This window comes from Mobula birostris, chromosome 3 (genome assembly GCF_030028105.1).
Source record: "Mobula birostris isolate sMobBir1 chromosome 3, sMobBir1.hap1, whole genome shotgun sequence".
NCBI classification, from domain to species: Eukaryota; Metazoa; Chordata; class Chondrichthyes; order Myliobatiformes; family Myliobatidae; genus Mobula; species Mobula birostris.
Window position 1 is genome coordinate 65,670,826 of NC_092372.1, and position 26,752 is coordinate 65,697,577.

At 41.7% G+C, this 26,752-nt stretch overlaps 1 protein-coding gene across 5 annotated transcripts in view; it reads right to left on the reverse strand.

The window, feature by feature from the left end:
• The window catches only part of gnpda2 (glucosamine-6-phosphate deaminase 2), a 131,916-nt gene that overhangs the window by 17,899 nt on the left and 87,265 nt on the right, over positions 1 to 26,752 (reverse strand). For 2 of the 5 annotated variants that reach the window (XM_072252782.1, XM_072252784.1), the window contains 3 exons: positions 8,703 to 8,883; positions 3,170 to 3,271; positions 955 to 1,137 (listed from right to left, as the gene is read on the reverse strand). In XM_072252782.1, the coding sequence (XP_072108883.1) occupies positions 955 to 1,137; positions 3,170 to 3,271; positions 8,703 to 8,826 (409 nt within the window). In that variant the 5' untranslated portion in view covers positions 8,827 to 8,883. Of the gene's footprint in view, positions 1 to 954; positions 1,138 to 3,169; positions 3,272 to 3,812; positions 4,176 to 8,702; positions 8,884 to 15,490; positions 15,576 to 26,752 lie in introns of those variants that run through there. The other 3 variants (XM_072252781.1, XM_072252780.1, XM_072252783.1) reach the window with 3 other exon arrangements.

Below are 26,752 nucleotides of genomic sequence, written 5' to 3' on the forward strand. Positions count from 1 at the left end.
AAAAAACAAAAATAATCAGGTTCCTAATTTACAGTAGGCCATAAGTTGATTTCTGTCTTCAAGTCAGAAAAAAAGCAAAACCAAAAATAATTTGACACAGTAGGTATATCTCCACAGCACTCCAATGAATGGCGCCAAAAGCACACAAGACTGATAAAAAAAACAATTCTGGCTGGTGGCGAGAGATAGGAACTATTATTGGTCAGACTTTTGAATTTTATATTATGGACACTTGCTCATAGGTGTCAATTAGTTGGGCATCCGAAATCCAGGGATGATATATAATTTTTAACCTGAAGCTAAAAATAGAGTGAACATTAGTAATGAAAATATCACTAAAGGAAATTTGCAACTAAAGTGCAAAAATTGTCAGTTTTCATGATTTAAATAACACCAAGTTTACAAACGTTAAATATCAATTCACTGTTGCATACTTTATTTTCAAAAAAGCATTAATACTTTAGACATGGATAATTAATTGGAAACAACCAAACACTGGCTTTCTCTGTTTTTTACTTAAAATAACATTAGAAGCTGGTTATTAGAAATATCATTTCCAATTGCTAAGTTTACCAATTGAGGCATGGTGCAGAGAAAAATGTGTTTTCCACATGCTCACCAAGCCCATATCATTCACATCTGAATCATTTCCTAAACTACAGTGAAACTTCTGCTCAACTACAAAAGCACAAATACCACCTTAGTCAACTGCACATTTCCAGAAAAATTGGTGTCCTTTTACATCATGCTGTAATACTTCAAATTATTACAGACAATGCAATAAACATTACGTAGTTTTGTTTCCGAATAAAATGCCTGCCTCCAAAAGGTTTGACTGAATTTGAGTGTCCTGTAAAACCTTTGCTCACTGTTTCTCAGCAGCATTGTTTTAGTATCTTTTTACTTTATAGTATCTATGTATAATGCTTTATCTTAAATGAACACGAAATATACCTCCGACAAAGAGCTGAATTCCTCCGGCATCAGCGATTTTCTGTTCAAATGCATCACACTCTGCTTGCAGATCTGGTGCATTACCGTCAAGAATATGAGCATTTTTCGGATCTATGTCGATGTGCTTAAAAAAGGAATTCCACATATAGGAATGGTAACTTTCTGGATGATCCCTTGGAAGTGCTGAACAGCAAAATTAAAAACAGATTTTAAATTCAAATAGAATATTGATTTTCAAATGACTGCAAGTAAATTGTTACAGATAAATGCAATAGGTCACCATTGTTGGCAGAATTTCAGATGGAGATGAGAGGGTGTCGAGGAGTGAGCTATACCAGTTAGTTGAGCAGTGTCGCAGCAACAATCTTGCACTCAAATCAGCAAGACCAAAGAGCTCACTGTGGACTTCAATAAGGGTAAGACGAGGGAACACAAACCAATCTTCAGAGGGATCAGCAGTGGAGCGAGAGAGTAATTTCAAGTTCTTGGGTTTCAATATCTCTGAGGACCTAACCTGGATGCAATATATTGATGCAGCTATAAAGGCGGCATAACAGCAGCTATATTTCATTAGAAGTTTGAGGAGATTTGGTTTGTCATCTGAAACACTTGCAAACTTCTACAAAAGTACCATGGAGAGCTTTCTGATTGGCTGCATATCTGTCTGGTATGGGGGAGGGGGCTACCGCACAAGAATGAAGTTGCAAAAACTGATAAAACTAGTCAGCTTCGTCATGGGTATTAGCTTCAATTGCATCTAAGGCATCTTAAAGGAGATGCCTTAGGAAGATGACATTCATTATTAAGGATCCCCACCACCCAAGACTTGCCCCCTTCTCATTGCTACCTTTGAGATGGAGGTATAGAAGCCTGAAAGCACACACTTTGATTCAGGAACATCTTCTTCCCATCTGCCGTCCAATTTCTAAATGAACATTGAACCCATGAACACCACCTCATTGTTTTTTTTTAGGTTTTTTTGCACTTCTTATTTTAACTACCTACTATACACACACACATACATACACTTGCTGTAATTCAGTTTTTTCCTCTATATTTTCATATATTTTATTGTACTATCATAAAGATAACAAATTTCATAACATATGCCAGTGATATTAAACCCAATTTTGATACAATTCACTCAAGCTTTTATCTGCATCAGCCCCAAACTTCAGAATTATACTCTACATACATAGTGCATGTATTTTAACATCAGCTATCAGGAAGAAAATGATATTTGTACTAATGCAATGCATATTTCAAATACTTTATAAGTCACATTTAATATCTTAAACTTAAATTCAAGTGATCCCAAAAGTAATTTTCTTTACCCTGCAGACTGTTTTGACACTTGGATACACAGTAGGTTCCTGAAAGTGAATTGAAACTTCAATATGCAGAAGTTACGTAAAACTTGTTTTTCTCTAATACTGTTCCTCTCAGTTTAAAATATACAAAAATATTAACCAATTCCTTCTCCCCAAAACACATCTTGCAACAAACTTCGTTGGAAAAGACAGATTGCAAACACTGGGAGAAAAGGAAGAGAATGCACTGATTCAGAGTTTTAAAAGGGAGAAAAAGGTAATTACACACTTTACATTCAAGCTGAGTACCCCCAAAGATAACCAACTTACTCTGGGCCAGCTGCATTACTCAAGTTTTTCAGCAGCTAATAAATAGCTACTTTTATCCATTTAACAGCTTCAGCCAACATCCTGAAACATGGCAGGATTGAAAATTCACGCTGAAACAAGTGCATCACACTTCAAGCAGCATTTCCAAATACAATTAAATGCAGCTGTTTTTTTTAAAATCAATGTTTTGCATGCAAATCTGTATATATAAATGAGCTGCTTGATATACAATTGCCTTTAAATCTCTAGTCCTTTGCATAATTTCTGAAAGGAATTGGGTTTGGGTGGTGTTGGGGACAGGACGGAAGGTATTTTATTATTTTAAATAGTAGTGGACAAGCTTTGGATGGTAATGTATTAGAAGGTCACATGGTTCATCTGGTCTGTCTCATCCCTCCTCTTCTCTTTGTATTTTCCCTCTCCTCATTCAATCCTGATGCAGGATCTACACTCAAAAATTTTGGGATAAACAACTTAAAACAAATTCAATCTGCAGCAGTTCTGATCTCAACCTTTTATTCTGCTGAAATGCTGACAAACATTTCACGTTGTGAATCTCACTCTAAGTGACTCACCAACATATTCGTCCATGTTGAACGTCTTCACATATTTAAATGAGAGATGGCCACTTTTATGATATTCAATCAGCTTTTTGTAACATCCAGAAGGCGTGCTCCCTGAATAAAAAAAAAATTACAGTCTAATTTATATGTAAACAGCAAGTCATGCAACATCTATATAGCCACGTGGCTTATTATAGCAAATTTTCACAAAACTGACAACAGTTAACATACAGTGCAGCTGCATTTAATTCTGATCGTATAATAGAAGGGAAGGAACCATTCAACTGAAATCATACAATTCAAGTGAAATCTAGGAGGAGGCGTACTTCAGACTTTTGAAGTACCTCTAGGGGTCAGGACTATCATACAAAATCCAAATCCCAAAAATATGTCTCCTTCTGAAACACACCCTATCCTCGTTATATGCGGGGGATACGGTCCTCGAAGTCGACACATAATGTGAATAATTATTTAAATGGAGAAAATAGGGATGCGTTCTGGAGGGCCTCCTAAATATGTTTTATCTGTAATTTATTCACATTTTCATACCAATATGACACAAAAGCAGTACCACAAGACAACATTTGTATTATATTTCATCAATTTAAGGTAATAAATCATAGAAAGTTAACATCCTCGGGTGTACAGTACTCACCAACAGAGGCAGGTGTGTTCGCTCCGGGAGATAAGTGGTTGTTGTGGTGTCAGACAGCTTTACATGGATAAGGTGGATGGTTGTGGTCGTCAGGATCATATCAAGCACACACAGAAGGAAGACTCACAGAACTCTTAGAACTGCTGGCAGCAGGAGATGACACCGATTTGAAGAAAGTGGTGAGGGTTGTTTGCTTGGCAGCATTTTGTTTTTCAGCATAAATTTGCTTGTAGGGAAGAAGGGTTGACAGCAGGGAATGACTGAAATGCTGACTCCGATCTAAACTTGGGTTCATATCCATCGCCATTTGTGCCAAGTGTTCCGACTTCCACCATTCCCCACACCATTGGTAAACTCCTGGGATTTTCAAAATCGTCTGTTGCTTGCAGTATCTGAGAGATAGTTCACCGTAAAAAAAAAAATACATATGCCTTGAATGTGGATCACACCTTGATCAAGTGGCTGAATCAGTGATGTTGTGTTAGGCAGCAGGAAACGCACCGTTATGTTAGGATGAATACTGTCCAAATGCTTAGGATGGGCTGGCGCATTGTCAAGCAACAAAAGAACTTTAAAGGCAAGATTCTGTTCTGGGCAGTAGTGTCCCAGAGCTGTGTTACCTTCAGCTGATGCTGCGCTGTTTATAATTTCCAACTTTTTTTCAAGCGTTAAAGCGGTTCTCTGCCGCTCGGCTGATGGCCCAGGACGTGACATCGGACGCTTAGGAGGCATAGTTAAATACTTCAAGCACAAAATCACTGCACCTTAGGTGAAACCAACAAAAGTTTAAGAGCGCAAGATCGCGCATCCACACCTTGCCAAAACCAATGCAAGACTGGCGGGAGTGAGACTGTGAGGAGTGCGCACCTGACTTGTATTGGCGGGAAAGCAGTGCTCCTCGCATAACTGAGAGTTTTGGACGCATATAAGGAGACGTTGGTAGAAATAGGTTCCTCGTGTAACTGTGAATCCGCATTGTCTGAAGACGCATATAATGAGGATAGGGTGCAATAAAGCATAGGTTCTAAATCAGACACTTACAGCTGGTCAGTTCATGCAGTCTGTCATTTGTCTGACAGCTACCTGATCTATAACTAGCGATTATAAATGCAAATAGGAGCTTGGCAACAAAGTGCAGGTAACAGCAAAATGAAAGTAAAGAACATTCCGATTCAATCAAATTGGAACACTTGTTATTAATTTCTATTAACCTGATTAAGGATCCCCAATTCAAAAATTCACACACAGGGGTAAGGGAGTGATAGCTATTTGACCCAATGCATTAATTTTTATCAACAATAGTAAAGGGAATTTTTTCAAAGATGGATCCCGAAAACCTTGCAAATGAAAGAGGAAGACCGATCAATTGAAATTGAGCGGGTACATAGAGCTCTAAGACCAAAACCACAAGATGACCAATATCCACGATCAATTTTAATAAAATTCTTAAGATTTCAAGACAAAGAAAGGATTCTACAGGCGGCTGCCCAAGCTGCCAAGAAGAGAAAAGGGCCACTGATGATAGAAGGGAAGAAAATTTTTTTCTACCCTGACATAAGTTATGAACTTTTGAAAAGAAGGAAGAAATTTAATCCAGTGAAAAAAGCCCTATGGGATCACGGTTATCAATTTATATTGCGTTATCCTGCAACCTTGAAGATTTTTTTGGCTGGTGGAGAAACAAGATTTTTTAACGAATACCGGAAAGCGGAGGAGTTTGTGCGAGATTCTTTGAATATTCACCAAATACAAGAATAAACCCAGGGGAGCGAGATGGATTGAAGATGAAGACTGGATCAAGGATTAGGCCTGTTGAATTTTTAGGCGGATGAATATATAAATATATTATTAATTATATGAGGGAGGGGAAGAAAGGTTAAAATTTGAGGAATACTAGCTGGGAATAATGACATTAATTTTATATATATATATATATACACACACACCATTTTTTGTTACGGGGGAGCTGGAAGAAATACTGACCAATTGCTACGTTATTCATGTGTGCAAGCATGGCAATAGCCACGACCCGCAAAATGGAGGGAGGTAGTGTTGTGTATCTTTTCATTCACAACATTAGTGGGGGGGTATTTTGTTTTTTTCTTTTTTTGTATCTTATCTATCTTTTTTTTTCTTTTTGCCTGGATAATTGGGAGGGAAACACATAGCAACATGGTGAAGTTCAAAGAGATTCCCCAGGGAACTATGGGAGTTGAGAAGCTAAGTAATGTTTTAGATTTTAAGAGATAAATATGAAACATTTTTGAATATTTGGAGCCCTTATTTACAGCTCCGATGATAAAGATCTTGGTTCCTTGGGGAAAGTAACAACTTTATATTAAATTTATTTTTAATCCCATGGAGCATGTGCAAACCTTTCAATATTCAGGTGGTTCCTTTTTTTCTTCTTTTTTTCTTTTCTCTTTAGGTAGGATTATATATCGGGGGGGGGAAGGTTAAGGGGAGGGGGAGGGTAGGTATTATTTTCTCATGTATTCACTTTGAAAACTCAATAAAAATTATATATATAAAAAAAACAATAATAAAGGGAGAAAGATTTTCAAGCCTTGTAGACTGGGTTTCCAATACTTCAAAACCCAATTAAGATATGTGCTGCTATGCCTCTTAATTTCCATGCCCTTTCGTCCTCCAAGTGGCAATTTTCCAATGCTCTAATTCTCTGCAAAATACCTTGAATCTACAGTATGCCCTCTGCCTTTAGACTTCCTCACCAAGGCAGAATTTTTTTTTGGAAAAACTCAGCTTTGTACTCAACTAAACCTTCCCTCAGGCACCCCTGTTCTAAGTCCAATATACTCAATTAAAATTCCCATCTGGAAATGTTCTCAATTCTATACTACCTGCAATTCAATCAAGAGAAACCACAAGTTAACACAGATATATTATGAGAGAACTTAAGTCAGTAGAGAGGTTTATGATATGAAACCCACTATTCTGCTCTCTCTCTCTCTATATACGTGGCTGTGTGGCTAGGTACAGCTCAAATGCCATCTATATATTTGCCCATGACACCACAATTGTTGGCAGAATCTCAGACAGCAATGAGGTGCGTACAGGGGGTGAGACAGATCAGCTGTTGCAACAAAACATTGCACTCAATGCCATCAAGACCAGGAATTGATTGTGGACTGAAGGAAGGGAAATCTGGGGAGCATACATAATCCTGCTTGAGCGATCAGCAGTAGAATGGATAAGCAGCTTCAGGTTTCTGGGACACAACATCCAGGACCAACACATTAATGCAATGACGAAGGCATGCCAGTAGCTACAGTATACTTCATTAAGTGTTTGAGGAGACTTGGTATGTCACAAAAGAGAATATTCTGACTGGTTGCATAACCATCTGATATGGAAGTTCCAATGTGCTAGAATGAAAGTAACTGCAAAGGGCTGTAGATTTAGCCAGCGCCATCATGAACACAACATTCCACATTATTGAAAACATCTTCAAGATGTGGTGCCTCCAGAAAGTGGCATCCATTATTAAGGACCCTCACCACCTGGGATAAATCCTTTTCCCATTACCACCATCAAGGAGGAGGTACAGAAGCCTGAAGACCACACAATGCTTTAGGAACAGTTTTACCCCTCTGCCATCAGATTTATAAATGGTCCATGAACACTATCGCATTATTCCATGTTTGCACTATTTATTTTTTGTAACTCATAATTCTTGTCTTGCACCGTATTGCTGCCACAAAACAAATTTCATGACATATCAGTGATAATGAACCCAAATATGATTCCAAGACAGGGAGCCTTAATGTTGGAAGGAAGGGCAAGACGAATGAAATTATAAAAAATACCACAAACACACAACACCTCTGGAAAGAGGAACAGATACTGTTCAGGCCCTAGCCTTTCTCTTAGCTGTTTCTCTTACCACAGATGCTTTCAGACTTGCTGGGTATTTGCAGCATTATAAGTTTTTATTTCAAATAGCCAGCATCTACAGTTATCTCGATTTATACTGAATGTAATTACAGAGCAGAATAAGTAGTAGATCTCGGAATTTTAAACAGTCATAAGATGACCATCCCAGGACCACAAAGAACAGAGAAAGGTTGGCGAGGATTCAGTGGGGAAATGGATATGCATGCTTGTAACATCATTGGATAGTACTACCACTTTTGACTGCATGATTCCCAATAATGGTACACTTGTATTTATCCACCACAAAATGTCTTCCTTTAGAATACAGGTGTCCCCGCTTTCTGAACGTTCTCTTTATGACATTTCGCTTTTACAGAAGACCTATATTAGTACCCATTTTTGTTAAACAAAAGAGGATTTTTGCTTTTACGAAAAAAGATGCTCGCTTCAAACTTGTGTTCACCCCGAGAAAGACTACCATGATCATGAAGCCTTGCGCGGGCAGGTGTGTGCGCATGTGTGAGGTACGAATGTGTGTACGTGTGCATGCGTGACGTGCAAATGCGTGTACATGTGCATGTGTGTACGTGCCGATTTTTTTCGACAAATCGATTTTGGCTCAAACTTCCTGATTCTGTGAAGTGAAACAACACTGTACATACATTACTTCTACTTTATATAGGCTGTGTATTTATCACATCATTGCTGCTTTCACTATATGTTAGTGTTATTTTAGGTTTTATGTGCTATTTGGTATGACTTGGTAGGTTATTTTTTGGGTCTGGGGACGCTCAAAAAATTTTCCCATCTAAATTAATGGTAATTGCTTCTTCGCTTTACGCAATTTCGGCTTACAAACGGTTTCATAGGAATGCTCTACATTCAGATAGTGGGGGAAACCTGTACAATAAACTATAGAAATGCTATTTAAAACATATCAAAATGGTTACAAATTTGAATAAAATAATCTCATTTGAGCTGAGCAGAAATGCATACCTGTAGGCAAACCCAAAGTAAAGTAACGATCTGGGCCTGGCCTGAATTGAACAATGGAATTGCAGATGTAACTGGCTGCCCATTCACTAGCCTTGTCATAGTCATCCAGAATAACCAACCGCATTGTAGTGAATAATCTCTCTCTCTGTCTCCAAGGAAAGATTGTCCGTATCAGTTTGATCTGAAAACAAATCAATTCTATGATCAATGTGATAGCTAATCTTTCAGCAGTTAAGATGTTTCAAGCATCTATTATACATTAATAACTTAAAATGAAAATTTTCAAGTACAAGTAAAAACAAATTGGTTATGGAAATAGATTTTTCTTGCTACAGGTTAAATTCTTTCTTTAGTTCTCTATTCAATTCTTGAACAAAAAAATCGCGCTAAAAAAACTTAGCTTTTTAGTGTTCCGGATCCAATTTTTAATCCTCAATAAACCTTTCAACATTACGTACATGCAAAATCTTTTTTAGGATTTACATCATTTTCCTTAGGATCACCAAATTCAGACAACATGACCATAAATTACACATTTGCCACAATTTGCAGATGGTGGTTGGCATCTGTCTGTCTCAAAGGACAGTGGGCGATGATCAGCATCATAAGCTTGGGTGGAAAAAATTAGTAAATACACATTGGCAAAAACAGGATACATCTAAGATATTCATTGTCAACTACTAGATACAATCATTAGGTGACTGAGTCAGGTATAAAATGCAGAGGCCTCAAAAATCAGTCCAAGTGATAAGTGGAAGAGCAAGAATTACAACTGAATTGTACTTGAACAATTCTATTCAAGTAGAAGAATGCTCAAAGATAAAGACAATATACCATAAGATTATAGGGAAAATGTGAAAAAATTACCTTGGCAGGTATTAAAACTATGGTTAGATAACATAGATAAAATAAAATAGAGCTGGAGATATTCAACAGATCAGGTAGCATACAAGAGAGGAACTTCTCTCTCCATATATGCTGTCTGACCTACTGCACTTAGTGTTTTCACTTTTCTTTCTGCTTTTCATATTCTGGCCCAGTATCAGCATACTTCACTTTAACGAAGGGAACTGGCAATGTCATTTGACTCAAATGTAAGTCAGAATGAAAAAATGGAAATCCCTGGGTAGGCCAGGTTGCAGTTGCGGTTGGCCAGAGCATTTGGAAAAAAAATTGCCTCCAATGTGATACTGCCATGGCCACAAGGAAGTACAGTAGATCTGAGTAAGGTTTAATATCATTGATATAGGTCATGAAATTTGTTAACTTTATGGCTGCAGTACAATGAAATACACAATTAATATCGAGAAAACTGAAAGAAGTATAAGCCACACACACAAAATGCTGGAGGAACTCAGCAGGCCAAGCAGCATCTAGGAAGAGTACAGTCGACATTTCAGGCCAACACCCTTTAAAACCTTGATAAACTTCTACAGATCTGCAGTGGAGAGTATACTGACTAGTTGCATCATGGGCTGATATGGAAACACCAAAGCCCTTGAGTGGAAAATAAGTAGTAATTTAGCCCAATCCATCACGGGAAAGCAGCATCCATCAAGGACCCCCACCCCACCATCCGGGCTATGCTTTCTTCTCATTGCTGCCATCAGGTCGGGGGTACAGGAGCCTCAGGATCCACACTACAAGTTATTACCCCTCAACCATCAGGCTTCTGAAGCAGAGGGGATAACTTCACTCACTCCAACATCGAACTGTTCCCTCGACTAATGGACTCACTCCCAAGGACTCTTCATCTCATGGTCTCAATATTTACTATTCTTATTTTGTTTTGTACTGCACAATTTGTTGCTTTTTGCACATTGCTTGTTGTCTATCTTGTATGCAGTTTTCATTGATTCTGTGGTGTTTCATTGTACTGTGAATACTTGCAAGAAAATAAATCTCAGGGTTGTACATGTACTTTACTCTTGCTTCATTAAACAAACTTTTCAGAACCTATTAATGACAATAATTATGAAACTAAATTTTAATTACATGCACATAAAAGGATCTCTGGTATTTTGAACTTTTGCTTCACCCAGGGTATCTTTCTGAACTCTTAATCTAATCACTTTTGAAAATTTTCGAAGGAGCAAAAAAAATTAACAAGCTAACAAGTAGACCTATTGTTTCAGCTTCTACCTGCCCCACTGAACTCATATTTGCATACCTCAGCTCAGTTTTATCTCCCCAGTTCAGTCCCTTCCTACCTACATCAGTGACATGTAGCATGCTCTTGATCTTTTCAATGAGTTCAAGTTCTCTTATTTTCACCATGGATGTCCAGTCCCTATACACCTCCATCCCCACCAGGAAGGCCTCAGTGCTCTCAATTTCTCTCTGGACAGCAGAACCGGCCAGTTCCCCTCCACCACCACTCTCCTTTATCTAGCAAACTAGTCCTCACTTTCAACAATTTCTGCTTTGGCTCCTCCCACGTCCTTCAAACAAAAGGTGTAGGCTTGGCCAGTTGCATGGGTCCCAGCTGTGCCTGCCCTTTTGTCGGCTACGGGGAATAGTCTATGCTCCAATGACTGCACTGGTGCTGCTTTCTGCACCCATACAGTGCTCGTTGACTTCATCAACTTTGCCTCCAACTTCCACCCTGCCCTCAAATTTACCAGGTCCATTTCCGACACCTCCCTCCCCTTTCTCCATCTCTCTGTCTGCTTCTCCTGACATCGCTTATCTGTTATAAACCCACTGACTCTTACAGCTACCTGGACTATACTTCTTCCTACCCTGTTACTTGTAAAAATGCCATCCCCTTCTCTCAATTCCTGTCTCCACCACATCTACTCTCAGGATGAGGCCTTTCATTCCAGAATGAAGGTGATGTCCTCCTCTTTCAAAGGAAGGGTCTTTCCTTCCTCCACCATCACCGTGGCCCTCAACCGCATCTCTTCTTTTTCGCGCACATCTGCCCTCATTCCCCTCCCGCCACCTCACCAGGGATAGGGTTCCTCTTGTCCTCAGCTACCACCCCACATGTCTTCGCGTCTAGCACATAATTAACTCTCCATCATCTCCAATGGGATCCCACCACCAAGCACATCTTTCCCCACCATTTTCTGCTTTCCGCAGGGATCGTTCCCTACACAACTCCCTTGTACGTTCATCCCTCTCCACTGATTATCCTTGCAAGCAGAACAAGTGCTACACCTCCTCCCTCACTACCAATCAGGACCCCAAAAAGTCCTTTCAGGTGAAGTAATACTTCATCTGTGAGTCTGCTGGGGTCATAAACTGTGTCTGGTGCTCCCGGTGTGGTCTCCTGTATATCGGTGAGACTTGACGTAGATTGCAAGACCACTTCGCTGAGTAGCTAGGCGCTGTCCGTCAGAAAAAGCAGGATCTCCCATTTTAATTCCACTTCCCATTCTGACATATCGTTCCATGGCCTCCTCTACAATTGTCTAGAGGCCACACCCAGGTTGGAGGAGCAACACTTTATATTCTGTCTGGGTAGCCTCCAACCTGATGGAATTAACATCAATTTCTCAAACTTCCAGTAATGCCCCCCCTCTCTATTTCCTATCCCCCTTTTCCTCTCTCACCTTGTCTCCTTGCCTATCCATCACCTCCCTCTGGTGCTCCTCCCACTTTCTCACTCTTCCATGGCCTTCTGTCCTCTCCTATTAGATTCCCCCTTCTCCAGCTGAGTATCTCTTTCATGAATCAACTTCCCAACTGCTCCTGGTTTCATCTATTACCTTGTGTTTCTCCCTCCCCTCCCCCCGCATCTAACCCTGACTCATCTTTATTGCTCCAATCCTGCTGAAGGGCCTCGGCCCAAAACGTCGACTATACCTGCTGAGTTCCTCCTGCATTTTGTGTGTGTCACTTGGATTTCCCGCATCAGCAGATTTTCTCGTTTGCAAACAAGTTAGTATAGTTATTCTTGCTGCAAGTTACACAATCTGAGATACAGGAACTGGGGATAGGATCCTGTCAAACTGGGCACCTCCTCTAAAACTATAATATCTATTTATTGAGATAAGCCATTCGAGCCATGCTGCCCAGCAACTCCTGACTGAACCCTAGACTAATCACAGGACAATTTACAATGACCAATTAACCTACCAACGAGCAAGCCTTTGGACTGCAGGAGGAATGTCATGCGGTCACAGGGAGAACATACTCCATACAGCACAGGCGGCGGTTGGAAATGAACCCTGGTCGCTGGTACTGTAAAGCGCTGTGCTAACCACTACACTACCGTGCCACTCATTACAGCTAAATGTCAAATGAGACTTTTCAAATACACAAAGTTGTGATTTGCTCAGGACAGCTGCATCCCTATCTGCAGATTTTCTCTTGTTGCATCCCCGTATTATTTTGGGAGAACAGCTACCTACAGTTTCAGATTTATTTATCACATGTATATCAAAATATTCAATGAAATGCACCCCAACCCTGAACTGTTCCCACAACTAATGAATGGACTCACTTCCAAGGACTCTTCATCTCATGGGCTCAATATTTATTATGTTTTGTTTTGTACTGCACAGTTTGTCTTTTGCACATTGCTTGTTGTGCAAAACCAGTGTGAACAACCAGTACACCAAAGTACGTGATAGGAGCAGCCTGCAAGTGTCACCATGCTTCCAGCGCCAACATGGCAAGCCCACAATGTTCCATAGAACAACCGGAGCAGTAACAGGCCCTTACCTCAAATAGCCATGGAGACCAGCAGCCCCTTTCCCATCACTCTCACTCACACACCCAGACAGGTCTCCAAGCCCAGTAAAGGCCACCTCCTGGCTTCCAGTCTTTGTCCCCAGTTTCTCAGGCAATGGGTCTCTAGATTCGGACTTCAGACCAGGACACCGATCAGGGGTTTCACCTGGCCTCGATTTCCAGACTTGCATGGAACATGATGCACTTTCACACACGATTGACAGTCACACAGGAAGTGTTCCAAGAACTCCAGGGGTTTAAGGTACGAGGCTTTCAGATTACATAGCTTCTGATTACACACCAAGGATGATGCAAAGTTCAACAAGAACACTAGAAATAGCAGACTAACTGAAATCATGTTCTTTTATCTCAAGACCACGCACCTAAATTACGAACATCTGAATTTGAAGAACTAGGCCATTATTTTACTTCAGTGCCATTTTCAGACACTAACCCCACATCTTGATTCCCCTAAAAATCTCCATATTGAATATACTCAGTTAAGTGATATTCTATTATCTTGTACAATAGGTGAACTGCTGACCTAACAATCTATCTCATCATGATCTTCCAGTTTACTGCTTACCTGGACTGCAACTTTCTTTACAGCTCTCACACTTTAACCTGCATTGTGATTGTTTTATCTCTTCTTCCTCAGTGCACAGTGTAATGATTTGATCTTAATGAACAGTATGCAAGGCAAGCTTTTCATTGCATCTCAGTACATGTGGCACTGATACACTGATAGCAATACCCATGCACTAAGTATAGACAGTCAGAGGGGAGGCTGGTTTAGATGATGTGTTCCACTATACCTACAACTCTGTCGTTTCTTGTGGACAAGGGAAGATCAGTTGCCATACCAAACCATTATGCATCAATAAATATTGGCAAAGACCTGGCAGATGCATTGTGGGGAAAATTGTGTTCTTTTATCTCAGGATCACTCTCCTGAACGATGAACATTTGAACCTGGAGGGTTACGACGAGACAGAATCTATCCTTGAGAGGAAAGCTTTACTGGCCTCCGTCCAATAAAATAGTAGCACAATAAGACCATAAGACATAAAAACAAAACAAGGCTGTTTGGCCCATCATGTCTACTCCACCATTTGATTATGACTTATTCTCCCTCTCAACTCCATTCTCTTACCTTCTCCCCAAAACATCTGACACCTTTACTAGTCAACAGCTCGTCATCCTCTGTTTTAAATACACCCAACAACTTGGCCTCCACGGCTGTTTGTGGTAATGATTAACCACCCTCTGGCTAAATTTGCTGTTCTTAAAGTATGTTGCTTTGTTCTGAGGCTCTGTCCTTTGATCATGAACTTTCACACTATGTGAAATATTCTTTCCACATCCACTATATATAGGCCCAGTAGGCTTCAATGAGAATTATAGTTCATTCATAATGAAGGACCTCATCCACCCTGGATATTCTCTGTTCATCCTCCTATATCAGGTAAGCCTGAAAATATGTACCACCCTTTTCAAGGCCAGCTTCTACCCTACTGATACAAGACTATTAAATACTTCCCAGTATGATAAACTGGTCTCAACCTCACAATTTACATGGTTATGATCTTGCACCTTATTGTTCACCTGCACCGCACTTTCTCAGTATTATTAATATTTTACCTTGGATTACTTGAATGTACTATCTATTGAACTGATCTATATGAACAGTACGCAAGGCAATTATTCTCAGTATTATGATAACAACCCAATTCCTATCTATTTACTAGCCTGTCCACATTCCCATTTCTTGCCCAAGCGCGTCTGCGACCTGCTGATAACACAAACCAACCACCAACTGGGACACACTAGGGTGCGAGGTCAGGAGCCAGGCATTACCCCCTTTAGTGTCAGATGGCAAACCCGCTCGCTGGGTAGGAACAACTCGATGACAATCCTCCGACCTGACACTCCCGCCACCACCCACACCACCAATCTCGGGGGAAAGGGGGCCACGATCCCAACAGCCTTTCCCACACCTTCGGGGCCGCAATCAACCTCACCCACGCCATCTCAACCAACCGCTGCCACCCCCAATTCCAGTGCTGTCCTCCCACCGCAGCGGCACCACCCTTTGCCCCCGGTCACACCTCACAGTCACGAAGCTCACCGTCCGCTCGGTACACCTGGATCACGAGACTCCGCGATCACATGATCACACTTCCACAAATGACAACCACGCGGCTGAGCTGACGTCACCTCCGGCCGGAATACGCGGAACATTTGAAATTTAGTTTGCGTTCTCGCTATTTCTGAAAGGGGAATTAATTTTTTAAAAGAAACTGCAGCAGCGGTAATTTGGGCAGACGGTGCAAAGTACTGTCTGCTGTGTAGAGAGTTAGTGGCAAAATCGCACTTAATCGTAATATTGTTATAAAGCAGCCAATGGGAATTTAGTTCAGATTCGTTGTAAAGATCGTTCCATGGGAAGTGTGGTTCTTGTTGTAATGTTGCTCCTCCCTTCTGTCAAACTTCCGTGAAGGTGGCGTTAAAACTCTCAGAACTGCGACTGCACTGTCACTGAATGCAAAGTAATTGAACAGACGAGACGATGGGCACAAGAGATCCTGCAAATGCTGGAAATGAGACTGGAGGACTAGGATCAGAATTAGGGTATTTGGCCCATTGAGAGGGCTCCACCATTCCTTCATGGCTGATTTATCATCCCTCCCAACCGCATTCTCCTGCTTTCTTCCCTGACTAATCGAGAACCTATCAAACATTTATTATTGAAGTATATATGCAGTATACAACCAACACACAACACAGTTGCTGGTGAACGCAGCAGGCCAGGCAGCATCTCTAGGAAGAGGTACAGTCGACGTTTCGGGCCGAGGCCCTTCGTCAGGACTAACTGAAGGAAGAGCTAGTAAGAGATTTGAAAGTGGGAGGGGGAGGGGGAGATCCAAAATGATAGGAGAAGACAGGATGGGGAGGGATGGAGCCAAGAGCTGGACAGGTGATTGGCAAAGGGGATATGAAAGGATCATGGGACAGGAGGTCCGGGAAGAAAGACGGGGGTGGGGGGGAACCCAGAGGATGGGCAAGGGGTATATTCAGAGGGACAGAGGGAGAAAAAGGAGAGTGAGAGAAAGAATGTGTGTATAAAAATAAGTAACAGATTGGGTACGAGGGGGAGGTGGGGCATCAGCGGAAGTTTGAGAAGTCAATGTTCATGCCATCAGGTTGGAGGCTGCCCAGACGGAATATAAGGTGTTGTTCCTCCAACCTGAGTGTGGCTTTATCTTTACAGTAGAAGAGGCCGTGGATAGATATGTCAGAATGGGAATGGGACATGGAATTAAAATGTGTGGCCTCTGGGAGATCCTGTTTTCTCTGGCGGACAGAGCGTAGGTGTTCAGCAAGGCGATCTCCCAGTCTGCGTTGGGTCTCACCAATATATTGAAAGCCACATCGGGAGCACCGGATGCAGTATATCACCCCAGCCGACTCACAGGTGAAGTGTCGCCTCACCTGGAAGAACTGTCTGGGGCCCTGAATGGTGGTAAGGGAGGAAGTGTAAGGGCATGTGTAGCACTTGTTCCGCTTACAAGGATAAGTGCCAGGAGGGAGATCAGTGGGGAGGGATGGGGGGGACGAATGGACAAGGGAGTCGCTTAGGGAGCGATCCCTGCGGAAAGCGGGGGGGGGGAGGGAAAGATGTGCTTAGTGGTTGGATCCCTTTGGAGGTGGCGCAAGTTATGAAGAATAATATATTGGACCCAGAGGCTGGTAGGGTGGTAGGTGAGGACCAGGGGAACCCTATTCCTAGTGGGGTGGCGGGAGGATGGAGTGAGAGCAGATGTGCGTGAAATGGGGGAGATGCGTTTGAGAGCAGAGTTGATGGTGGAGGAAGGGAAGCCCCTTTCTTTAAAAAAGGAGGACATCTCCCTCATCTTGGACACATGCCCTTACACCTCCTCCCTTACCACCATTCAGGGCCCCAAACAGTCCTTCCAGGTGAGGCAACACTTCACCTGTGAGTCGGCTGGGGTGATATACTGCGTCCGGTGGTCCCGATGTGGCCTTCTATATATTGGTGAGACCCAACGCAGACTGGGAGATCGTTTTGCTGAACACTTATGCTCTGTCCACCAGAGAAAGCAAGATCTCCCAGTGGCCGCACATTTTAATTCCACATTCCATTCCCATTCTGAAATGTCTATCCACGGCCTCCTCTACTGTAAAGATGAAGCCACACTCAGGTTGGAGGAACGACACCTTATATTCCGTCTGGGTAGCCTCCAACCTGATGTCACAAACATTGATTTCTCAAACTTCCGCTAATGCCCCACCTCCCCCTCGTTCCCCATCCATTATTTATTTATATACACACATTCTTTCTCTCACTCTCCTTTTTCTCCCTCTGTCCCTCTGACTATACCCCTTGCCCATCCTCTGGGTTTTTCCCCCCATCCACCTTTTCCTTCTCCCTGGGCCTCCTGTCCCATGGTCCTCTCATATCCCCTTTGCCAATCACATGTCCAGCTCTTGGCTCCATCCCTCCCCCTCCTGTCTTCTCCTATCATTTTGGATCTTCCCCTCCCCCTCCCACTTTCAAATCTCTTACTAGCTCTTCCTTCAGTTAGTCCTGACGAAGGGTCTCGGCCCGAAACGTCGACTGTACCTCTTCCTAGAGATGCTGCCTGGCCTGCTGCATTCACCTGCAACTTTGATGTGTGTTGCTTGAATTTCCAGCATCTGCAGATTTCCTCGTGTTTGCAGTATACAACCCTGGGATTCTTCTTCAATCTGCTTTAAATATACTCAATGACTTGGTCTCCATAGCCATCCTTGCCAGTAAATTACAGATTCACCACCCTCTGGCTAAAGAAATTCCAACTCACCTCTGATGGGATGTCCTTGCATTCTAAGGCTGTGCCCTCTGGTCCGAGACTTACCTTCTATTGGAAACATTCTCTCTACATCCACTCTTTCTAGGCCTTTCAATATTCCATAGATTTCAATATCTTCCCTCATTCTTTTAAACTCCAGAAAGAACAAGCCCAAAGAACCAAACACTCCTGAGACATTAACCCTTTCATTACTGGAAGCATTCTCGTGAACCTCCTCTGGAACTTTTCTAATGCCAGTACACCCTTTGTTAGGTATGGAGCCCAAAACTGCGCACAATACTCCATGTGTGGTCTGAGCAATGCCTTATAAAGCCTCAGCATCACATCCTTGCTCTTATATTCTTGCCCTCTCGAAATGAGTGCTAATATTGCTTTTGTACTGTTGCTCAAATCTTGAGCAACTCCCACAAGATGCTGAAGGATCTCAGCATGACAGGAAGCTTCTATGAAGAAAGACAAAGATGCCCACAAATTGCTAACTGCACCACATGTGTTTGGAGTGTGGAAGGAATCCAGAGTACCTCTTGGAAATCCACGCGGTCACAGGGAGAGCACATAAACTCATTTTAGACAGCAGCGGGAATTGAACCCAGTTTACCGATCGCTGGTATTGTAGAGCTATGCGACTGTGTCACCGCAATGTGATCATGGCTGATCTATCTAAAGAGCAATGTATTGAGGGCCAAGAACCAATCCCTGGAGTACTCCAGTAGTTACATACCTTCAGCCTAAAATAAACCCATTTAATCCAACTCTCTTTTCTATGTCCATGCTTACACACTTTCTTCAATATTCTCAGTGAAAGCAGATATTGATGATGAAATTTGCTATGTCAGCATGGTGTGGTATTGATTGAGGGAAAGTGCATTGGGAGATCAAGAACTTGTGCCTGGACTGTTGTCTCCCAGGCAACAGTGCTCTCCTGCTCTCCTTTATGCTTCTGAGATGTGTACTGCCTGGTGCATGCACCTCAAGGCATTTAGAAGGTTCAAGCAGTTCTTTCTTTGCAAAAATCATCAAAATTGCAGGAAAGGTCAGTGACCCAATGTTAGTGGCCTCTCTGGCATCTTCAGCAATGATGCTCAAATTGCTCCCAGTCTGCTCCGTTGGAGAGGTACAGGATTTGCATATCCAACTCCAAAATTTCAAAATAGACACTATTCTAAGCTCTATCGTTGACTAAGATTACCTGGCAGACAGAAGAAAAGATTCAAGGGTGTCTTCAAACCTCATTGGAAATACTCCAAAGGAGGAGGAGGAATTTTGTGTTGAGAATCTTAAGTTGCACTAGGACTATACATAGACTGTATACAGCGGAAGTAATTTATCAAGAGAAATTCTGCAGATGCTGGAAATCCATGTAACACACACAAAATGTTGGAGGAACTCAGCAGGTCAGGCAGCATCTATGGTTGTGATTCCCAAAGGGAGTGGTACTGCTATTCAAGGGGGTGGGTATGTGTCCTAAAGGGGTGTTAGGGGAAATAGAAGTCATCGGGGGTGTTGAAGAATCTTGGGGGGGGCGGGGTGTTGGTAAGTGGCACCCTAACTTGAGGCATGAGACCTGACTGACTTAGTAGAGCAGGCATTTCCAAAACAACAGGATTAGGCACTGAACACAGGAACAACCATAGCTCTGCAGATGGCGAGCACTCGTCATCATAACGCATCTGAAACTTGACAATTTCATCTGACCGCACCAACCAAACAGATATTATTGGGGATGCATAAATATAGCAACCAGGGTGCCCAACGGTTCCCCTTGACTCACGGCACGGATCAAGTTCATGCAATTTAACTGTTGGAAGGTCAAGTAAACCCTCTTAACTTCCTCTACAGAACTATGGAAAACAGGTTGCACAATGATATAGTGCCAACTGGAACCAAATGGTGAAATAGAACCAATCAATGAACCTGCCAACCCCGAGGATTCCTCTTGAGGTGTTCCAAAGCGACCTCGGTTTCATATGGGTGGTCAACACCACCTTTCGGGATTATGAGACCTTACATGATTGGTCAATCACGCTAACTGGAATAGTATAAAGGTAGCTTGCCGAACACCAGCTGTATCCTGACTAACATTCAAATGCCAATCTGAACCCTTGTCAACGTAATTTTCGCTGTTGTGATCTTCTTCATCTTTGCCTCACCATTCCTATGCATGCCACTACCATCGTTCCAACCATGTCAACTCACTGCTGTCATCAATATATGATAGGCATTCTCAGTTTGTGTTCATTAATGATGGATAAATACGTATGGTTTGATCTCTATGAGTCTGAGGGTGGTGAAGCCTTGAATTTTAATCCTACAAAGAAACAGAAAGTGCATCAATACAATGTTACGTACTTGGAGTATGGTTTTATTCCATTCCCATCAGCTCAGCAATGCCCCATGTGTCTTATTCGTAATACTGTACTGTCTAATGAAACCATCAAGATTGCAGGGAGCATTTGAAAAGTATTGCACACTCAAGTCATTGGCCAAGTTAGCTAAAAGTTACATTGATAGTGATCTTGTTGCTTCTTATAACATTTCCCAAATGATAGCAAAGTGTGGAAAATCTCATACAATTGGTGAAAGATTAATAATGCCTGCTATATCAGAAGTGCTCACCACTGTTCTTAAAATAGATACCAGTATTTTAAAATCAATCCCCCCGAGTAATAACTCTGTAGCTCGTATTGACAAAAATCAGTGAAGACATTGAGTATCACCTATGCACAGAGCTACATTAAACAGAATTTGGGATACAACTGGATGAGTCAACTGTGCAAGACAACAAGGCATTTCTAACGGCATATGTATAGTTTATCAAAAATGGAAAAGTTTATGAAGAGATTCTCTAGTAAGAAGTTAAAAGCAAATATCAACAGAGAATCAATCTACAATGAGCTTAAAATGTATATTGAGGATAAAAGTATTTTGATTACGAACATGATTTCTTGTGCAACAGGTGGAGAACCATATATGACAGGTCAGCATGCTGGTTTAGTGGCATTTATGAAAAAAGAAATTCCAAGTCTATTTGCATTCCACTGTGTAATTCATCATCAACATCTCATAGCCAAAAACCTCAGCCAGCGACTTCTCAAGCATGATTCTTGTAATATCTGCTATCAACAAAATTAAAGCTCATCCATTAAGTAGCAGAATATTTCACCAGTTATGCCAAGATAACAATGAAGAATTTGAACGCTTGTTTCTTCACATTGAGGTGTACTGGCTGTCAAAAGGCTGCTGCTTAAAACATTACTTTGATCTTTTCGATGTTGTGATTGAATTTTTGCTCAAAGTCGACAAGAGCTTGGGAAACAAGATTGAACTATGTGGAGTTGTGGCATACCTTGCCGAACTACATGACAAAATGAACATTCAAAATATGAAACTGCAGGGTGAGAATTTCCACTTTATGCAGGCAAAAAGTGCAGTGTCTACTTTTAATGGAAAACTGGACATTTATAAGCAAAACAAGAGGAGAAGAATGTTCTCAGTTTCCCTGCATGGAAAGTATGGCACTCTCAGTCACAGACAGTGATTTGTAAGAGTACTGCTTACACCTGCAGACATTGAAGAAGGATTGATTCAAGGATTTGAACAATTTGGAAATTCTGGACTGGGTAAATAAGCTATTCCTTTGCAAGGTGGAAGAACAGGAAGAAAGCTTGCAAGGAGGAATTATCGAAGTTCAGAATGATGAAAAAGCAAAAGTGCTTTTCAAAAATATTGGCTTTTGTGGTATGTGGCTGCACTGTCATATGAAGTTTCCTGGTCTTTGGATAAGAGCCAAACTGTTCTTCATTGCACTTCCATCCTCCTACCTACCTTGTGGAGAGAAGCTTCAGTGCAGTGAGCCACATACTCACAAAAAACAGAAACCACTTGGCCATTGTTATGCATGGGGACTTAAGGCTTTTACTGTCACAAGTTGAACCAGATATTTCAAATCTTGCTAAAAACTATCAAGCTCAAGGATCACATTGATATCGAAGTTGCTGTACAGGGCACAGGTACTGTGTAAGCTAGGTTTAAAGACAAATAAAAAATGTAAAACAGAATAATTTTTCTCATGTTAGCTTATGGTGGACAAGTTTTTACACTATGGGGGTGCCGGAAGTATATTATGCCCAAGAAGGGTGTTGGCAAGAATGAAAGTGCTTTAGGGGGATGTTGGGCTAAAAAAGGTTGGGAATCACTGATCTATGGAAAAGAGTAAACAGTCAATGTTTCAGGCTGAGACCTTTCATCATGACAGAAGTGATGAAATGATAAGAATGGCCGTGGGGTAATCAGGGGGTCGGTTAATGGGTGGAGGTGTTCATCAGCTTATTGCTTGGGGAAGGTAACGGTTTTTGAGTCTGGTGGTCCTGGGGTGGATGCTATGTTGTTTCCTCCCTGATGGAAGTGGGACAAACAGTCCATAAACAGAGTAGGTGGGACCCTTCATTATGTTACTGGCCCTTTTTCGGCATCTTTCTATATATGTGTGTATATATATATATATATATATATATATATATATATATATATATATATATATATATATCCTTATTGGCCGTTGATGTGTTGGGCAGTGTTAACTACCTGTCGCAGAGCTTTCCTGTCTGTCGCAGTGTAGTTTCTGTACCACGCAGCTATGCAGCAATTTGGGATGGTCTCTACAGCATATCTGTAGAATGATGTGAGAATAGATGTGCATAGTCCAGCTCTCTTCAGCATCCTCAGAAAGAAGTGGCATTGGTGAGCTTTTCTAATTGTGCAGGATGTGTTCTGGGACCATGAGAGGTTGTGTGTGATGTGCACACCCAGGAAAGTGGTGAAGAAGAAGCTGAAACCATATTGCTGAAATGTAATTGCTATATATTTACTAAACTTGGCAGTATGGGTGCTATGCATTCTACGAATTTCGTAATATGTTTACCATAATGATGTATAAAGCTTCTTGCTTGAAAGGAGGACCACTGACTTTATACTTTGCCTGAACTCTAATTACCACAAGTGCAGCATCAAAGTTGTTCCAATTATTGTCACATCAGGTGATTACATTCCTTTTTAATTAATAGTAGAACTGGTAAAATATAGGCTGTTAATATTTTTTTGCCTCACCTCCATGAAATAAAATCTTTTGTACTTTCTATGTTTGCCATATTCCCACCACCACCCTCTGTACACTGGTAGAGTCACGTTTTTTTTTAAGAAAACGTGACTATACCACCGTGCAAGAGTTTGGTAATTCCTCACCTGATATGTAGTATTGCACCCCATCTCACACCACTCTCCCCTCCAAACACAACCAGTGGCCACCAGCCATCCCCAACCAGAGCTCTAAACGAGCAGCAAGAAGAAAACTTCCTGAGATTGTCATCAACACCATGGTGTTGTGCCTATTGTCTGTAACCGCAAAAGTGCACTGAAGCCTCTAAGCATAGACTTGCAGTGTTCAAATTGAGGTTGATAAGGTGATGAAGGAAAAGGATCTACATGACAATTTGTTCGCATTAAACAGTAGTGAGGATCAAAAGCGTGATGATTTTTAAATTTTATAAGGCAAGATCTGGGTTATGAAAGGGTTAGATTTTGAAACAAAAATATTTCTATCAAGACCATGCTGGACCGGTTTCTAAACACAAGAGATTTTGCTGATTCTGAAAATCCAGAGCAACACACACACACAATGCTGGGGGAACTCAGCAGGTTGGGTAGCATCTATGGAAATGAATAAGTAGTTGGCATTTTGGGAGAAGCCCCTTCCTCAGAATGTAGAGGCTCATGGAGTGGAAGGTGAGAACAAGAGGAACTGTATCATTGTTAAGGTGGTTGGAAGATGGGATGAGCGCAAATATCAGCAAAATGGAGGAATGCGAGTGAGGACAGCGTCAATGGTGGAGGAAGGAAACCCTGTTCTTAGAAGAATGAGGATATCTCTGAAGTCCTTGAAAGGAAAGCCTCATTCTGGGAACTGATGTGGTAGAAACGCAACTGAGAAAAGGGAATGGCATCTTTATGGGAGACGGGGTGGGAAGAGATATAGTCAAGATAACCATGGGAATCAGTAGGTTATAAAAGCTGTCAGTAGAGAGCTTGTCTTCAGAGATGGAGACAGAGAGATTGAGGAAAGGGAGGGAGGTGTTAGAAACAGACCAATTGGATTTAAGGGCGGGGTGGAAGTTGGAAGCAAAGTTGATGAAATTGTTGAGCATGGCATGGGTGCATGAAGCAGCACCAATACAGTTGTCAATGTAGCACAGGATGAGTTGTGGAGCACTACGTAGCCAATGAAAGGGCAGGTATCTCTGGGCTCCATTCAGTGTCCATGGCTACCTCTTGAGTCTGGAGAAAGTGTGAGGAGCCAAAGGAGAAATTGTTGAGGGTGAGGACCAGTTCTGTCAGATGGAGGAGGGTAGTAGTGGTGGGGGGACGAACTGGTTGAGTCTTTTAGTGGAGAGCTTTAAGGCCTTCTTGATGGGGGATAGAAATGTATAGGGACTGGACATCTATAGTGAATATAAGGTGGTCAGGGCCAGGGAACTGAAAGGTGTTGAGATCGAGAGCATGTGAAGTGTCATGGATGGTGGTGGGATGGGACTGAGCCAAGGGGGAAAGAATGGAGTCGAGGTATGTGGACACAGGTTCAGTGGGATAGTAGCAGGCAGAGACAACAGGGCTACCCAGTCAGTCAGGTTTGTGGATCTCTCATAGGCTGTGCATGGGAGTGCTCTAGAGTTGATGAGGTTAGCGATGGTGTCGGAAACAATTTTCTGATGGTCCGGAGTGGGGTCCTTTTCAAGGGGTAGGTAGGAAGAGATGTCTGAGAGTTGTCACCTGGCCTCAACAAGGTACAGGCCAGTTCGCCACACTACAACAGCACCTCTGTTGCTTGCGGGGTTGATGGTAAGGTTGGGATCGGTACAGAAAGAGTAGAGGGCAGTACATTCAGAAGGGGTAAGGTTTGAGGAGTGAGGATTGCTGAAGTTGACCTGGTTGATGACTCATCAGCAATTAGAAATGAAAAGATCCAGAGCAGGCAAAGAACCAGAATGGGGTTTCCGAGAAGAGGAGGAGGGTTGGAGATGGGTAAAGGTGTGGGGTAGGGAATTCTTGCCAAAGCAGTGGGCTCAGAGACAGAGGTGATGGAAGAACAGCATGGCGTCATGGCGGGTGTGGAACTCACTGAGATGCAGGTGAAGAGGGACAAAGATAAGGGCCTTATGAGAACAAAATTTTCCACCTCGTGGGGGGGTGCGGTGGGGGAAGGTCGGAAGGAGTGGTGAAGGTATGGCTATTGGATCAGTTTCTGTTTGGAGTGGATATCAGGCACGGACTTCACAAAATCTAGGCTACAGTGATTGCTAGGACTTGCTTCAATCATCTAGAATTTTACCAAATAATTTCCCTCTTCGACTGCATGAATAAAGTACATAATATTGGATTCCTTGCTGAGTTGAGCAGGATCTGCAGAGTTGAACAGAGATACTGCATCATTGCAACTGCTGATAAAGAGAAAGGTGGAAGCAAGAAAGAAACAGTCAGCATGTTTTGTGATAGGATGGTACTGTGGGAAATTAAATGAGCAAAGTTGTGATAATACAAAGTAACAGAAATCTGAAAAAGATGAAAATGTACAATTATCTGAATTCAATTTGATGCACCTGTGTTGTACTCTTGTTATCACAACTCAAGTATGGAGACTGAACTTATGTGCAATATTCCTGGTGTTGCCTCACCAAGACTTGATTAATTGCAATGCCACATACTTAATCTTGTACTCAAATCATCTTGTAATTAAGGCCAACATGTTATTTGTTTTCTAATTGCTTGAGTGTCTGCACACTATTTTACAATGATTTGTGTACAGGGACACCCACATTCCTCTGAACGCCAACACTTAATAATGACTCACCATTAAGTAAAAAAAAACTCCTTTCTTTTTTGCCGAAGTGTATGGGCTCTTATTTTTGCACTTTATGTTCGATCTGGCAAGCCCCTAGCTGTTCACGTATAGTCCCCACATTTTACTCTCTACATCTTACTCCCACATCTACATTGTCATTCAGGTTAATATTGTTTGCAAACTTGGATATATAATGCTCAGTTTCCTCATCCGTGTCATTGATATAGATTGCAAATAGTTTACTTTCACATTTGATTAAATGATCAATGAACATAATCCACCATCTTGACTTCAGTGGAACCACATGTTGGAAGCATGTGACACCATCTATTTTCTTTCAAATGTAATTTATTTTCTACCTTTGCCTCATATTTTCCTTGTATTGTCCCACTTCTTCAAATTACATATGAATTAAGCAGAAGTAGGCAACTTGCCCTCTCAAGAGTAATATGAAATTTAGCAAGATCTGGTTATAACCTTACTGTATGTTTACATTCATATCTACCTACAGAAATCTTTCCATACCCATCCCTCTTGTTTGTGAAGCACTTATTCACCTCTACCCTAATGTGTTGAAAGACTGCTTGCTTCATCCCATCAAGAAT